This window comes from Panthera pardus, unplaced genomic scaffold, assembly GCF_024362965.1.
Source record: "Panthera pardus isolate Hobbes unplaced genomic scaffold, ASM2436296v1 HiC_scaffold_6, whole genome shotgun sequence".
Lineage (NCBI taxonomy): Eukaryota > Metazoa > Chordata > Mammalia > Carnivora > Felidae > Panthera > Panthera pardus.
Genome location: NW_026526991.1, coordinates 3,476,256 through 3,493,378, shown reverse-complemented (window position 1 = coordinate 3,493,378; position 17,123 = coordinate 3,476,256). Strand labels below are relative to the sequence as shown.

General features: G+C 42.8%; 1 protein-coding gene across 2 annotated transcripts in view; it reads right to left on the bottom strand.

Moving 5' to 3' along the window:
• Positions 1–17,123, bottom strand: part of MEI1 (meiotic double-stranded break formation protein 1) — a 78,773-nt gene that overhangs the window by 32,391 nt on the left and 29,259 nt on the right. For both annotated transcript variants that reach the window (XM_019447034.2, XM_019447032.2), the window contains 4 exons: positions 13,254–13,314; positions 12,194–12,291; positions 9,190–9,358; positions 3,403–3,550 (listed from right to left, as the gene is read on the bottom strand). In XM_019447034.2, the coding sequence (XP_019302579.2) occupies positions 3,403–3,550; positions 9,190–9,358; positions 12,194–12,291; positions 13,254–13,314 (476 nt within the window). The remainder of the gene's footprint in view (positions 1–3,402; positions 3,551–9,189; positions 9,359–12,193; positions 12,292–13,253; positions 13,315–17,123) is intronic.

Genomic DNA, 17,123 nt, shown 5'->3' with positions numbered 1-17,123 from the left:
GGCACCTGACACATATCAAGTGGTCAAGCCACATTGGGGAGTTATTATTTAATGAGTATGGAGTTTCAGCTTTACAAAATGAAAGAGTTCTGGACATGATTGATGGTAGTAGTTGTACAACAATGCCAGTGTACTTAATGCCACTGAACTGTACACTAAAAATTGTTGAGATGATAGATTTTGTTTGTGTATTTTACCACAATAAAAAGCCCTAATACATAAAAATAGAAGAACAGAATTGAGTTTAAAAACCAAGCTGTGATTATATGTTGCCATTTAGATATTTATATAAAATTTTTAAACATGCAAAACAATGTCATACATCATTTATGGGTTCACACCTAAGAGGCAAAACCTGGAGTTCCATGAGCTACTAAGTTTCCACACCACCACTGGTAGATGTGAAGAGAGACCCCCCCCCCCAACAAATCTAATATTACTACCAGTATTAATCTTGAAGCCATCAGGGCTATTCCCATCGTGTCCTTTTCTCCTGTTTACATTAGTCACCTCAGGAAGCCCAGAATTTGCAGATCATCTTATATGGCTCAAAACATTCCCTTTTCTGTTCCCATCTCTCACTCTTTCCCAGCTCCCAAAACCTTTCCACAGTGTCCTCTAGAACTCACAGTTATCAGCAAATTCCTTGTCCTGTGCCTCTTCCTTGAATATTCCCGTCACCTTGTTGTTTTGATCCTCATCCAAAAACCTGCCTTGCCTACAATCTTTCAAGTTGAAGCTATTTTTGTTCCCATCTCCCTAGTTCCAAAATCATGGCCTCTAAATTCTCTTTCTGCCTTCTAATCTCCTCCACTTGCCTCAGCCATTCATCCCCATGGTCATGCCCCTAGGCCTTGTCATTACCAAGAACTGTACGCTCCTCAATAATCCCAGTTCAAGCATCCCACTTTACCACCACCACCCCTGTCTTTCCAGCTCACTTCCTCTTCAATGTAGCAATTCTTTGAACCCCATCAGAAACAAAATCTTAGGAAACATCCTTTTATCCTCTCTTATTCTTACACCTCACACTGATCCATCGATCAAGAAATTCTATTGGCTCCTGTTTCAAAATATTCAGAAGCTGCTGCTTCTCCTCTACTATCTCTTGTCTACATTATTGCTGTAACCTCCTAACTAGTTTCTGCACTTCTACCTTGTACCCTTTTGGTCTATTGTCCAGAGTCACCCCTTTTAATTCAGCCATGAACCAAACCATGGGACTATATGAGATCACCAAAGAAACAAATTTAGAGAGAAAAGCAAAGCTATCAAAGACTGAGCCCTGGGGCACTACAACACTTAGAAATCAGGGAGATAAGAGAAAATCAGCAAAAGACACTGAGACAGAACTGCCAGAGAGGTAGGAGGAAAATCAGGAGTACACAGCATTCTAGATGCCAAGTAAAGACAATGGTTCAAAGAAAGGATGCTGTTGATAGGTCAAGTAAGGCGATGACTAAATACTGACTACTGGCTTTAGTCATGTATCTGTTACTGGTGACTTTGATAAGTGCATTATCAGAGATGTGCTAAGGGTGAAAACCTAACTGGGGCAGGTTCAAAAGCATATGGGAGAGCAGGGAGTGTATACAAGCCTAAAGCATCTTGTCATAGTAGAAAACCCAAATGCTGTCACAGACTACTAAGGTTATCAAAAGGACTCAGGAGCTACCCTGAATAGGCTCCCACTGACCAAAGACAGGACAATTTGAGCTTCAAAAGATAAATAACTCCAGTGGATTGAACACATCAAATATTTTTAAATCCATGAGGTCATAATGACACTAAAAAAAATCTCTTTGGTCACCTTTGAGGAATACTAGGTAACCAATTCCTCTTTTTAAGCTGTAATTAAAAGGAAAGAATCAAACCTTCTACCTATGCTTCCTATACAATCTCCCATTCAGAGTAAATGAGTAGTTGATGAGGGAAGCCTGGGTGGCTCAGTTAAGCATCCAATTCCTGATTTTGACTCAGGTCATGATCTCATGGTTCATGGGATTGAGCCCCTCATTGGACTCTGTGCTCACAGTGCAGACCCTGCCTGGGATTCTGTCTCCATCTCTCTTTGCCCCTCCCCCACTCGTACCCTCTCCCTCTCTCTCAAAATAAATACACATTTTAAATAAATAAATAAATAAATAAATAAAGGTTGAATGACAGAATTAGGATATTGTTATTTCACAATCTCTAATGAATTAATTGTAGGCAATGATCACCAATGGCTTCAAATATCACAATAAAAGAGACAATGGGATATCGTATCTCTAGATCTACTTACTTGAAAACTCATGCACTTCCACTACAACTTTCTGCTTCTATCCAAATTAAACCAGGTCTTCTTACATCATGTTCATCCCAAAGGTAATCAAAAAGAAGCAAAATTATGGAGCACCTGGCTGGCTCGGTCAGAGGAACACGTGGCTCTTGATCTTGGGGTCATGAGTTCGAGCCCCATGTTGGATATAGAGACTAGTTAAATTAAAAAAAAAAAAAAACTTCAAAAAAGAGGCAAAATTACTTGTCAGTGAAGAAAGGGTATCCTTAGGTTGAGGCTGAAGTGTCCATATCTAACGAGTAAAAGCAATCTTTAATGAAAGAGGGGAGAGATTTAGCAATCGATTAGACATAGTCCTTGATCCACAAGAATTTATAAAGAATCTGGAAACAGGGGGCACCCGGGTGGCTTAGTCAGTTAAGCATCCAACCTTGGCTCAGGTCATGATCTCGTGGTTCATGGGCTCAAGCCCCATGTCGGGCTCTGTGCTGATGGCTCAGAGCCTGAAGACTGCTTCAGATTCTGTGTCTTCCTCTCTCTCCGCCCCTCCCCTGCTCACCCTCTGTCTCTTTCTCTTTCAAAAATTTAAAAAATTTAAAAAAAAGAATCTGAAAAGAAAAAACTTGCATACACACAACCACCATCAAAGTGATCCAAGGTCAGCCTGATTAACAATGATCGGGTCCCAGAAAACCACTTTGTTTAATAAACTGTTAACAGAAGGATATACCTCACATCTCTCTCTTGTCCCGCTCAAACCAGAGGTGGTACTAATAAAAGAGCCTTGGGAGTCTAAATTGGAATCCTGGCATCCCCATCAATTAATTGTGTGACTTAGAGAAAGTTACTTTAACCTAAGTCTTGGTGTTCTTACCCGTAAAAAATGGAAATAATAATCTTTGCCTCTCAGGACTGTTGAGAGAATTAGCTAAATTATATAGGCTCTGAACGTGTCAACCCCCTACCCTGTTCCATTCCACCAAGACTCCCCCCCTCCCTCCCTCTTTCTCTCTCTCTCTTCCACCTACTTTCTCTATATATATATCATCATGGTCTCAAGGAGCCATGATGTAAAGAGGTGCAGCAGGAGGAGGAAGAGTCCCAGGCATTTTGGTCCATACCTCATCTAATGCATCGTCTTTGTCCTGGCAGATTGCAAGCAGATAGATGGAGGCTCTGATGACCGTCAGCGGAGGGCGCTCATCCTGGTCCTGCAGAGACAGGAGGAAGCTTTGCACGGCCACAAATAATTCTGCCTCTGAGACAAACCTGTCAACCAAGGAGAGTCTGAGTGAAAAAATAAATAAATGGCTGTCCTGCCTTGACACGTCCTGTCTTGCCATATTCTCCCTCTGCCTTCTGTCCTTCTGCTCTAGCATGTCCACAGCCTCAGGACACCTTGCACAAAGAGCATGCTGTGTATACTTACAAAGCATTGTCATATACGCACAGCACATGGTTCTATGCTCTGTACAAGGCTCTGTCTAGGGGCCAAAGACTTCTCACTCACACCTAGGAGGCAAAGCATCTGCCAGTACTGTTAGGCAGCATCTGCCAGGACTAGTACTGTTAAAGAGAAGGATGCTACTACTGGGGTTTAGGAGTCCCTGTTTTGGCAACCAGTCCACTGTTCTTTATCATTGAACATTTGTGTGTTCAATGGGATACTTTCTGTGGAAGGAGACATCTATGTTTGTACATGCAAGGGAGATGGAGATGAGGAGACTGACTTTTTTTTTTTGTAAAATATAAAAGGCATAGGGGAGCCTGGGTGGCTCAGTCAGTTAAGCGTCTGACTCTTGATTTCAGCTTAGGTCACGATCTCATGGTTCATAAGATCAAGCCCCACGTTGGGCTCTCTGCTGACACAGAGGCTCTGTGAATCCCAAGCAGAGCTTGTTTGGGATTTTCTCTCTCTCTGCCCCTCCTGCTCTCCCTTGCATGGGAGCACATGCTCTCTCTCTCTCTAAATAAATGAATAAATGTTAAAAAGAAAAAGCTATAAAAAATGGGCGAAGGACTTCTTGAACAGACATTTCTCCAAAGAAGATATATAAATGGTCATTAAGTAGATGGAAGGATGCTCAACATCACTAATCATTAGGGAAACGCAAATCAAAACCGTGAGGTAAAATCAGAACCCTTGTGCACTGTTGATGGGAATGTAAAATAGTGTAGCCACTATGAAAAAGAGAATGGCATTTCCTCAAAAAATTAAAAACAGAACTACCAGATGATCCAACAATCTAGATATATACACAAAAGAATTGAAAACAGGGTCTCAAAGAGATATTTGTACACCCATGTTCACAGCAGCATTATTCACAATAGCCAAAAGGTGGAAGCAATCCAAGTATCCACTGACGGGACAAATCCATAAGCAAAATGTGGTATATACACACAATGAAGCATTATTCAGCATAAAAAAGGAAAGAAATTTTGACATGCTATAGGATGGATGAATCTTAAGGACATTGTGTTAAGTGAAATAAGCCTGTCACAAAAAAGACATACTACATGATTCCACTTATATGAAGTACTTAGAGTAGTCTAAATCATTGGGACAGAAAGTAGAATAGTGGTTTCCAGGGACTGGGGAAAGGGAAATGGAGAGTTATTGTTCAATAGGTATAGAATTTTGCTTCTGCAAGATGAAAACAGTTCTGGAAATGAATGGTGGTGATGGTAGTACAACAACATTAATGTACTTAATACCCATGAACAGAACACTAACAATGGTTAAGATGCAAATTTTATGTTTGTGTATTTTACTACAATTAAAAAAAATGGAAAAATTACCAATGTACCAAGGTTGGTGTCTTGGTTTGATAAATTTATCATAGTTATGTTAACATTAGGAGAAAATTAGTGAAAAACTCTCTGTATTCTTTGCAACTTTCCTATAAATCTATAATTATTCCAAAATAGAATTTTTATTTAAAAAATAAAAGGGGCACCTGGGTGGCTCAGTCAGTTAAGCATCCAACTTTTGGTTTCAGCTCAGGTCATGATCTCCCAGTTTCCTGAGTTCAAGCCCTATATCAGGCTCTGTGCTGACAGCGTGGAGCCTGCTTGGGATTCTCTCTCTCCCTCTCTCTCTGCCCCCGCCCCCCCGTCTGTCTGTCTGTCTCTCTCTCTCTCTCTCTCAAAAAATGAACAGAAAAAATTTTTAATTAAAAATGAAAATAAAATGGATAATAGCCATAATATAAATACTATACAGCTACCAAAAGTATGAGGTAAATCTACTAATACATGTACTAACATGAAAAGAGGTCCAAGATATATCGTTAGGTTAAAAGGCAAGTGGAAGACCTTATATAACATCCCATTCTGTATATTGAAAAAAAATCAGCATATGTTTGTTTCAGTAAATGGTGTTGGGAAAACTGAACAGTGACATGCAAAAAAATAAAAGCGGACCACTATTTTATACCACACACAAAAATTGACTCAACATGGATTAAAGACATGAATGTTAACAGCTGAAACCATAAAACTTCTAGAAGAAAACACAGGCAGTAATTTACTTGACATCGGTCTTGGTGAGGACATTTTTAGATCTTATACCAAAAGTAAAATTAAACAAATGGGACTATTTCAAACTAAAAAGCTTCTGTACAGCAAAGGAAGCCATCAACAAAATGAAAAGGCAGCCCACTGAATGGGAAAAAATCTTTGCAAATCATATATATATCTGATAAAAAAATGAATATGCAAAATAAAGAACTCACACAATTCAATAGCAAAAAAAAATCCAATTAAAAATGGGCATAGGATCTGAAGAGACATTTTCCAAAGAACGCATACAGATGGTCAACAGGTACATGAAAAAATGTTCAACATCACTGATTAGCAAGGAAATGTAAATCAAAACCACAATGAGGTACATTCTCACACCTGTTAAATGGCTATTATCAAAAAGACAAGAAAAAACAAGTGCTGGCAAGGATGTTGAGAAAAGGGAACATTTGTGCACTATTGGTAGGAATGTAAATTGCCACAGCCACTATGGAAAAGAGAATGGAATTTCCTCAAAAAATTAAAAATAGATCCAGCAGTTCCACTTCTGGGTATTTATGCAAACTCAAAAGATATCTGTACCGCTCCCATGTTCACTGCAGCATTATTTACTACAGTCAACACATGGATAAAACCTAAGTGGGGCGCCTGGGTGGCTCAGTTGGTTAAGTGTCCAACTCTCGATTTTGGCTCAAGTTATGATCTCATGGCTTGTGGGTTCAAGCCCCACATCAGGCTCTGTGCTGACAGCTTGGGATTCTCTCTCTCTCTTTCTCCTTCTCTCTGCCCCTCCTCTGCACTTGCTCTCTCTCTCAAAATAAATAAATAAACATACAAAAAAGAAAATGTGGTATGTATATACACACAATGGAATACTGTTCAGCCATAAAAAAAGAAAGGAATCTTGCAAACAAAATGGATTGACCCTGAAGGCACTAGGCTAAGTGAAATAAGTCAAATAGAGAAAGAAAAATACTGTATGATTTTACTTACATGTGGAATCTTAAAAAAAACAAAAACAAAAAACCAAACTCATAGAACAGATCGGTGGTTGCCAGAAGTGAGGGGTTGAGAGTGGGCAAAATGGGAAAAGGGGGGCAAAGGGTACAAACTTCCTGTTACAAAATAAATACACCTTGGGGATATAATGTACAGAATGGTGACTACAGTTGTTAATACTACACTGAACATTTAAAAGTTGCTAAGGGGTGCCTGGGTGGCTCAGTCGGTTGAGCATCCAACTTCAGCTCAGGTCATGATCTTGCGGTCTATGAGTTCGAGCCCCATGTCAGGCTCTGTGCTGACAGCTCAGAGCCTGGAGTCTGCTTTGGATTCTGCGTCTCCCTCTCTCTCTGCCCCTCCCCCACTCATGCTCGCTCACTCTCTCTCTCTCTCTGTCAAAAATAAATAAACATTAAAAATAAATAAATAGGGGCACCTGGGTGGCTCGGTCAGTTAAGCGTCCGACTTCGGCTCAGGTCATGATCTCACGGTCCGTGGGTTCGAGCCCCGCGTCGGGCTCTGTGCCAACAACTCAGAGCCTGGAGCCTGTTTCGGATTCTGTGTCTCCCTCTCTCTGTGACCCTCCCCCATTCATGCTCTGTCTCTCTCTGTCTCAAAAATAAATAAATGTTAAAAAAAAATTTTTTAATAAATAAATAAATATATAAATAAATAAAAGTTGCTAAGAGAACAAATCTTAAAAGTTCTCAACATAAGAAAAAAAATTACAACTACATGTGGTGATGGATATTAACTAAACTTAATGTGATGATCATTTTGCAATATATATAAATATCCAATCATTACATTCTATATTTGAAATTAATATATTATAGGGGTGCCTGGGTGGCTCAGCTGGTTAAGCGGCCGACTTCGGCTCAGGTCATGATCTCGCGGTCCGTGAGTTCAAGCCCCGCGTCGGGCTCTGTGCTGACAGCTCAGAGCCTGGAGCCTGTTTCAGATTCTGTGTCTCCCTCTCTCTGACCCTCCCCCGTTCATGCTCTGTCTCTCTCTGTCTCAAAAATAAATAAACGTTAAAAAAAAATTTGAAATTAATATACTACATGTCAATTATATCTCAATTTTTAAAAATCACAAGGGGCCAAGTGATTTTCAGTGAGGGTGTCAAGACAGTTCATTACAGGAAAAAACAGTGCGTTTTTTTTTTAATTTTTTTTAATGTTTATTTATTTCTGAGACAGAGACAGAGCATGAGTGGGGGAGGGGCTGAGAGAGAGGGAGACACAGAATCCGAAGCAGGCTCCCGGCTCTGAGCTGTCAGCACAGAGCCTGATGCGGGGCTCAAACTCACAAACCGTGAGATCATGACCTGAGCCAAAGTCGGTCGCTCAACTGACTGAGCCACCCAGGCACCCCTAAAACAGTGTTTTTAATACATGATGCTAGAACATCTGCATAAGCCACATGAAAAATAATGAAGTACTGACACATGCTATAAATATTATGCTAACTGGATGAATCTCAAAAACATTATGCTAAGTGGAAGAAGCCAGGCACAAAAGGTCATCTATTGAATGATCCATCTATAGGAAATGTTCAGAACAGATAAATCCATAGAGACAGAACACAGATTGTTGGTGCCAGGAACTGAGCAGAAGGAACGGGGAATGAATGCTTAATGGGTACGAGATTTTACTCTGGAGTGATGGAAATGCTTTTGGAACTAGAGAGAGGTGGTGGTTGCACAATACTGTGAATATACTAAATGCCATCAAACTGTTCACTTTAAAATGGTTAGTTTTAGGGGTGCCGGGCTGGCTCAATCAGTTGAGTGTCTGACTTCGGCTCAGGTCATGATCTCACGGTTTATGGGTTCGGGCCCCACGTCAGGCTCTGTGCTGACAGCTCAGAGCCTGGAGCCTGCTTTGGATTCTGTGTCTTCCCTCTCTCTGCCCCTCCCCCACTCACTCTCTGTCTCTCAAAAATAAACAAATGTTAAAAAAATTATTTTAATGGTTAATTTTATGTATTGTAAATTTAACCTCAATAAAATTATTTTTTACACTTATTTTTTACACTAGTCTCCTTTGATTTTAAATTTTTAATAAATTGTGTAAGTAATTCTTAAAACCAAAGTAAACCACTAAAATTTTTTTCTGTGCGCAAACAATACTTTTAAGGATACTAAAAAGTTCTCATTCGCATTTTAGGCCTCTGCTCTCAGCACTGTGACTACCCTCCTGCCTTAACCCCTCTCCAGTGTATGAGCCCCTCAGGAATATAACCCGTTTCTCACTTATCTGTGTCCCCAATACCCAGGGCCAGGCTTGGAGTGGATGCCTCTGTGAATATTTATTGAACTGAATCGGACTGCAGATGTGGGTTCCAGGACACACTGCCAGCCCCCAGCATCGAACACTGACCTGTCCTCATGGATGTAGGCCAGGTAGAAGAGGAGCAGGATGCAGTACTGTCTCTGGCGAGCAATTCCCTCCACATACTGGCGATCTGACAGGAAGGCAAGGCTTTCAGGGCTCCTGCTGCGTATCTCGGGCAGCCCAAACTGCAGGAACACAGACACTGCAGAGAGTTCTGGGCAGGGAACATGCGGGAGAACACCACACAGAGAACACAGGAAAGCAGGTAGTGAGCACATGAGTACCTACTACATGAAGAGGGTACAGGGCACAGAGTAGCAGGGTACACGCAGGATGAAAGGAAATCAGTTTCCTCTTCCTTTCTGTAGCTTTCAGCCTGCCAGCAGAAACTAAAGGTAACATGTGTAAAGAATGGATACATTCCTTCATTCATTGACAAATTTCAGAGTGGCTCCTCTAGGCCAAGGTGTGACACACAGGCTGTGTTTCCAGGAGCTGGTAGCTGGGAAAAGACAGACAAGGAGACGGGCAATTATAGGAGACATGATCAAGTACCATGTTCAAGTATGGAGGAGTGTATAACTCATACCACCTGGGGTGGGGAGGGCAGGCTTGAAAAGGAGGGAACTGTGGAAGATGAGCAGAAAACAGGCAGAAAAGTGAGAGCAGAGAATCCTGGGCACGGAAGAAAGGCGTTCAGAGGCCCAGAGGCACAAGAGGACATGTTTTAGGTGCAGCAATGAGTTTAGTCTGACTGACTCAGCAGTGAATAGATGTGGAGTGTCAGGAGTTGCAGAACTGTGGGACATAATTAGTAGCTAGAGTGTGAAAAACCTTGAATGCTGAGTAAAGAATTTGAATTTTATCCTGAGGACAGATTCTTACGAAATCTGTTTCAGAAAAGAAAGAGTATTTTAGGGGCGCCTGGGTGGTTCAGTCGGTTAAGCGTCCGACTTGGGCTCAGGTCACGATCTCATGTTCCGTGAGTTCGAACCCCACGTCAGGCTCTGTGCTGACAGCTCGGAGCCTGGAGCCTGTTTCAGATTCTGTGTCTCCCTCTCTCTCTGTCCCTCCCCTACTCACGCTCTGTCTCTCTTGCTCTTAAAAAAAATAAACATTTAAAAAAAAAAAAGAGTATTTTAATACCAAAAGAGTATGAGAGGAAAAGACATCAGTGCTTTAGATGTCTTTTAGACTTTATAGAAACTTTATAGAAAATTCCCTATATTATCCTTATTTTCCATATTTCACCACAGATCAGAGGAAACTTCATCCCTGTCTGACAGTGCCCCACAGACTGATGTTTGGGGACTATGGCTGAAGGCAAGGGTGTTAGGATGATAAGACTTGAGTTTCCAGATAGATCCTTCCAGCAGCGGGTGGAGATTCTTTGGAAGATGAAAGAATGAAAGCAGGTGCCATGCTGGAAGTCAAGTTAAGTCTGTCCTGCCGGTGCAGTGGACTTAGGACCAAGTGGAAGGTGAGAATGGAGAATGCCCCACAGCAGTCTGGCAGCAGAGCCAGGGCAGGTCTCCTAATTCTAAATTTTGTGACTCTTCCACTAAGCTATGATCGTTATCATAAAAATGAAACTAATATCCCATGCATCCACATGCCCTTTCTCCTGATACATGGAAGAAAGAAGGACTCTGCATGTACGTGCTCTTCCCAGCACTCTGAGACTTGACAAGGCCTCAGGGTCTAGGGAGGCAGATACGTGGGGCTCCTCCTTTCCCCAAAAGAGAGGGAGCTGTCAGCAGCAGTGGGGCCAGAGCTGGTGAGCACAACAGGCTGCTGTACAGCGGCTGCCAGCGTGGTCCTAGGCTACCGCCATGGCAGAAGTAGTTGTGCTAGTCTCTCTGCAGGCCAGACCACACCGGGGCAGGGATAGAGCAGGGTACCAGGCAGAGAGGAGAGGCTGGCATAGAATTAGGAGCCAAGCCATGTGGGAAGGAATGAAAATACTCGCTTGGGCTTCTGTCTCTCTCAGCACAGCGTTGGAGAAAAAACAAAGGAGGAAGAGAGGTTTAGGAAGTGGGGGGAGATGACACATCTTTGTAAATGTAAAAAGAAGAAACATGGCCAGTACCAAGTCTTACCCACAAAGAAGGTGTCGTATTTGTTGAATAAATGAATAGAACAATGATTAAATTGTTTTATGTTATACCAAAAGAGGTTTAGGACAGAGGAACTCCTTAGGGCAGAGAACATATCATAATTATCATTGTATCCACAGCAGCACTCAGGCCTCCCCTGGCATGTAAGGAAGCTCTATGTATATTCAACCGGGGTGGGGGTGGGGGGGTGACTTCAGCTCTCAGCCCCCATCTGCTGTTCCCCCGCCTCGATTCTGCATGTGCCTCCTTCATTGCATTCAGACCTCTGCTAACATGCCACCTCCTCACAGAAGCCTTCCCTGACCACCTATCTTCTCCCTTCATCACCCTGTATCCCTCTGCCCAGTTTTATTTTTTCATAGCACCTACTCATTTATGACATTGCATATATGTGTTTATTGTCTCTCTCTCTCTCTCTCTCACTCCATGAGGACGGGACATTGGAGCTGTGTCACCATAACCTGAAATAGAGTCTGACACACAGTAGATGTTCAAGAAATATTTCTTGAACAAACAAACAAACAAAAACAAAAACAGAAACAAACAAACAAAAAAATGGAACAGACCATTCAAGGTATTTTGAGCAGAAGTCTCGGAATGTAACAAGCAGGGAGGGAAAGGTCTGGTGTGAGGGATGTTAAGAGGAGAAGGCCAGGGTGAGGACCTGGGCTTGATAAGCTTTGGGGTCCTTCTCAACCCTTAGAGTCTAAGGGTCCAGGAATCTTGGATTCTATTGTTTCCTGATTCGATTATCTTATCTCCCTAGGTGTCAGCCTATAGTCTCATCATTCCATGACTTCACGGTTCCTCTGGGCAGCTTCTAGCAAAGAGATAATTATGACTCTGACTCACTACCCAGCCTATCAACAAAGGCATCCAGACCGTAAGAGACCACCATGAGCCTGATAAGTGGTCAAGCTGCAGCATCTTACCTTCTTGGGAAGGTGGCTCTGTCTTCTCTGGAGCTGACAGGAGGTTGAGGCTCATGTCGTAGAGGAAACTGGAACATACCTGATTTAGATCTGAGTGACTTAGAGGGTGGAAAGGAAGAGAGAACAAGAGAGAAGACATTGCTACTTTGGCTGGGACAGCATTATCCCTGCCATATACTGGGACACCACTGCCTTGTGCCAGAGCCCAGTGAAACTCTAACCACGGCCCGGGAGGAAGAGTTCTGGAGGTGGCTGTGAATAATAAATATGGAACCCGCTGCTACAGCTGTAACTTAGGCACACAGGCATTCGCTAAAATTTTACTGAAAAAATAAATCAGGGAGGGCTACCGAACCCCAGTTTAACGAAACATAAAACAAAAAAAGTGCTCCTAGTTCAGGAAAGGCCTTGAGAGTCCTGGGAAAAAAAAAAAAAAAAAAAAAAGGAAGCTGTTGAACCCAAGATGGGTAGTCAAGGTATTCCTTCCTGAAGGCTGGGTGTTCCACTCAGAGATATGCAAGGAGAGCTAGATACTATATTGTGGTCATCTTGCAGGCTGTAGGCAATAACAAATGGAATCTGTCAAGTAAATGCAGAGACAGCTGGCAAATCATAAATGGGAAGGAACAGAAGATTACTCTAGAAACTTAACAAGACAGAGACTGAAGTAGCCACCTCTTGACTTTGAACCTCTCTACATTTCCTCTGGAAATGGTGGGCTGGCAGCAACCAGCACGTGGCTCTGTCTTTGTGGGCACTGCTTTCACTACCCTCTGAGGGCTTCTGTCTCCCCATTTGTAAAATGAGGAGTTAGACAAATGATCTCCAAGAGCCCTTCCAGTTTTGATGTAACAGGTGCCTGTCCAAGTATCACATGGAATGAGTGTCTTACCAGAACCAGATGAAATAAAAGCTACAGGAGCATGTCCAGCTCACACCACCAGGTGCTGAGCAATTCCGACATGGTGTCAATCCTCCCCATGGTCCTATGACTAAACCACGCCAGTCAGAAATTTCCACTTGCCCCGACAAGGACACCGGCGCCTGAAACCATACATACCTTAGGCTGCTGCAGAACCTGGCCTTCAGTTCCAGGGTTAATCGTATGAAAGATGAGGAAGCTTCAGAAGTAGGAAGAAAGCAGAAAGCAATTTAAACCAGACTCGTTACAGAAATTCTCAAAGTTGAGTGGTTCCAAAGAGTACTAATTTTGGAGTCATGCAGACTTAGGTTCAAAATTTGCTCCGACAATACTACTAGGGTCATCCTGGAACACGTATTTAACTTCTCTGCGACTCGGTTTCAATATCTATACCTCACAGGTTGTTGTGAAGCTGAGTAAGATAAGTGTACATAGACTATCTAACAAATGCCTAGCACTGCACTGTGGAGTAGGTGTTGAATAAATGTTCATCTTCCATTATAATCTGGGACGTTTGACAATGACCTAGGAAAGACATATCTGCTTGTTCTATCCCTTCTTCCAACGTTGTAGAAAATAACCCAGTTTCAGACTCAGGAAGAACAAAGGGTAGTCACTGCTTTATCCCCATCTCTGAATGCCTGTGGGGAAGGACTGGTTCTCACGCCTGACGTCAGGTAACAGGTTCTGTGTTAGTTGATGACCCTGGCCCAGGCCCCTGCACTACCTGCCTCCTCCCAGTCTCCCCACATCCTGCGCCAAGCTTCCCTGTCAAATCTGACTTCTGTCCTGCCCATCCTGCGCCCCTATAAAAGCAGAAGTCTAGACAAGAACATCAAGAGGTCCCACTGCACCAGCTTCAGACTTGGGGACAATCTGTGTTCTATCCTGGGGCTAAAGCATATGGCAGGAAATTCATCCCTCAGAGTTTCACAGCAACTTTCTGGGACACACTTCAACTCATGACTCCCCCCAGGGAGGGGACACACAGGGTTCCTGCTGGAAGGGGCTCTTGGCCCAGTATCTCAGGGACCCAGAGTTTCTCCACCCCCTATTCAGGGCCTCTGCCCCCTCTTGGCTGGCACTGCCTGCTTCCTTCTTTTCTCTTGCAGGTTGGGCCCCAATCCTGTTCTATCTGCATAGATCTCCCTGTACACAACCATTCTCCACATCCCCTCCTCTCTGCCACTGCCCCCCAGAGATCTACACTTCTGAAGTTGCACCCATCCAACATCCCAAGACTGGATCTTCTTGGCTCTTGAAGTATGGCAGACAGAAAGAGTGGATGGAAGGAAGAAAAGAAGTATAGGTCAGTTGTCATAACTAAGAGGTAGAATCATTCAGGAGATAGATATATATATATATATATATATATATATATATATATATATATATATATATATATATATTATAATCTCATTTAATTCTGTTATCACCATGTCTAGCTAAGGGCACTGGAAACAAAAAATTAATTTGTCCAATGTCAATAAGTAAGTAAAGGAGGGGGTAAGAATCTCAACCCACAAGAGCTAATGACAAAGGTCCTGCTTTTTCCCCCTCTTCCACACAGCCTCTCACTCTCTCCTAGAAGCTCCCACTTCCACTTTCTATGAGAAATAGCTTCAGCTTCCTAAGGGTTTCCTGTCTTCTGTTCTTTGCCTGGACAGAACAAAGATCCCTCTGAGCTGTGACAAGGGACCTCCCCAGGATGACCTAGACTATTAATCAGAAACTCCCTCAATATCCCAAATCAAATTGTGAGGCAATTGCAAAAGGCATGCCCCTCATCACCCCAGCTCTGGATCCAGCCCCCTTCTTCTTTCCAAGGACCTTGCTCTACTGAGGAGCAGGAGGTCTCTATTGCTCCTTTCTATCAGCTACTAATCAGAATAAGTGTTTCTAGTGTTGGAGGGTAAAAAAAAAACTCTAATTTCATGTTCCCTTCCAATTATACCCCCATTTCTCACCTCCTCTCATACCAAACTTACCCAAAGAGCTGTCTATCCTGTCTCTACTGCCTCACCTTGCACTCACTCTTCAGTTTACTACAGTCTGGCATCCACCCCAACTATGTCACAGAAACTGCTCTGGCCAAGGTCACCAACAGCCTCCATGATGCCAAATCCAATGAACATATTTCAGTCCTCATCTTCCTTGACCTCTGGGATGCATTTGACACATCAACCACTCCCAAATCTACAAAACTCTCTTGCTTGGCTTTTCTAATGTCATACGCTTCTGGTTTTCTCCCTACTTCTCCAACTGTCCCTTACCAGTGTCCTTTAGTGTTTCCTCCTTCTCGTGGCCATTAAAATGTTGCCCTTGATTCTGTCCTGGTTCCCTCTAATCATCTCATTTTACACACTCCCTTGAAGGATTTCAGCTGCTTCCCACTAGACAGTTGGCCCCACAAGGACAGGGTTCTATTTTGTTCACTGCTGCATCCTCAGCCCCAGGACGGCGCCTTTCATGAAGTAAGTGCCCAATCAGTATTTGTTGAGTTAATGAAAGGCTAGATACTGAAGACTTGCATATCTGTATCTAAAGACCAGATCTTTCCCCTGACTTCAGACACAGTCAATCACCTACCTAACCTCTCTGCTGGTACGTCTCACAGGCATCTCACGCTCATCCTGACCCAAACCGATCACATCCTCTACTGCCTTTCCAAATCAGATCCTCCTATGGTGAGCCTTCTCTTGATAAAAATCACCACCATCCACCTAGATGGCAGCCAAAACCCAAGGCATTACCCTGAGCTGTTCCCTCTCTCTCCTGCCCCACATCCAACTGCTGCACCCACTCCCAACACTTCGTTTAGTTCCTATCACAACCTGAGTTAATGCAAGAGGTTAAACTATTGTCTGTAGTCTTGCCTCCCTCTCACTCATGGTCCACACTGATCCAAAAAGGATCTTTCTAAAACAGAAAGCTGAGCCTATAACTCGCCTTCTTTTAGACTCAAAACTCCTAGGATAAAGTCCAGATCCCTCACATGGCCAACAAAGCCCTGCATGACTGAGTCCTGGCTACTCCTTTGTGGTAGATTTTCCACTGCCTACTATGTGATAGGAATAAAAGAAGACATTAAATGGCAATGATAAGAGGCAAGCATACCATCGAGATGCAGAAAGAAATCAGGCTCCAGAGCCAGATTCTCTGAATTTGAATCCTGGGCACACTACTTCCAGTGTGACCCTGGGCAAGTTATTCAACCTCTCTGAGCTTCAGTATGCTTCTCCATAGAATGAAGATAATCATAGCACCTACTCCCTAGGGTTTTTATGAGAACTAAATGAGTTAATACATGTAAGGCACTTAAAACAGTATCTGACAATAATAAGAGTGTCATAAGTATTAGTTATCATTAGTTATTACTATATTTCTCTCTCCTCCCTTTTCTGTTTTTGGCTATTTTCCCCTTCCCATTTTCACCATCACTCCTACTTTCTAAGGAAAATAAAGGGGACTCTGACTCTGACTCCTAGGCTTATTCTACATGTTGAAGTATTTATAGTGTGACAACAGGACAAGTGAGAAAGGAAGGTTTACACTCGAGGAGGCAAAATGGCTAGTCAGAGAAGAAAATAAATAGATGCAAGAAGGCCTGGAGAAGGCCAAGGGAGTCAATAGCCACTGGGGTTCAGTTTCCGGAAGGCACTTCAGCGCACAGACAGCAGCTTTCACAGAGTGCCACCACTCTGTGGCATGTGGAAGTACGTGGGGACGTTTTCCAGGTATCACAATAACTGGGGGTACTTCTGACATTTAGTACTCAGGAGTCAGAGATGCTGAACATCCTGTGAGGTCTGAGGGAATGTGAAGGATGAGGGCAATGCGGAAAGATGCATGTTGTGGACTCTGAACTGGAACCTCCTTGATATTCTGAGAGAAATATCAATAAATTTGAAAACTTAATTTTTAGTACCTTTGATTGTTGAATGGTATTCCCTCTCACTGAACACTGGAAAGAGTGCAGATGTTGATTCTGAGTGATTATGTAAACCT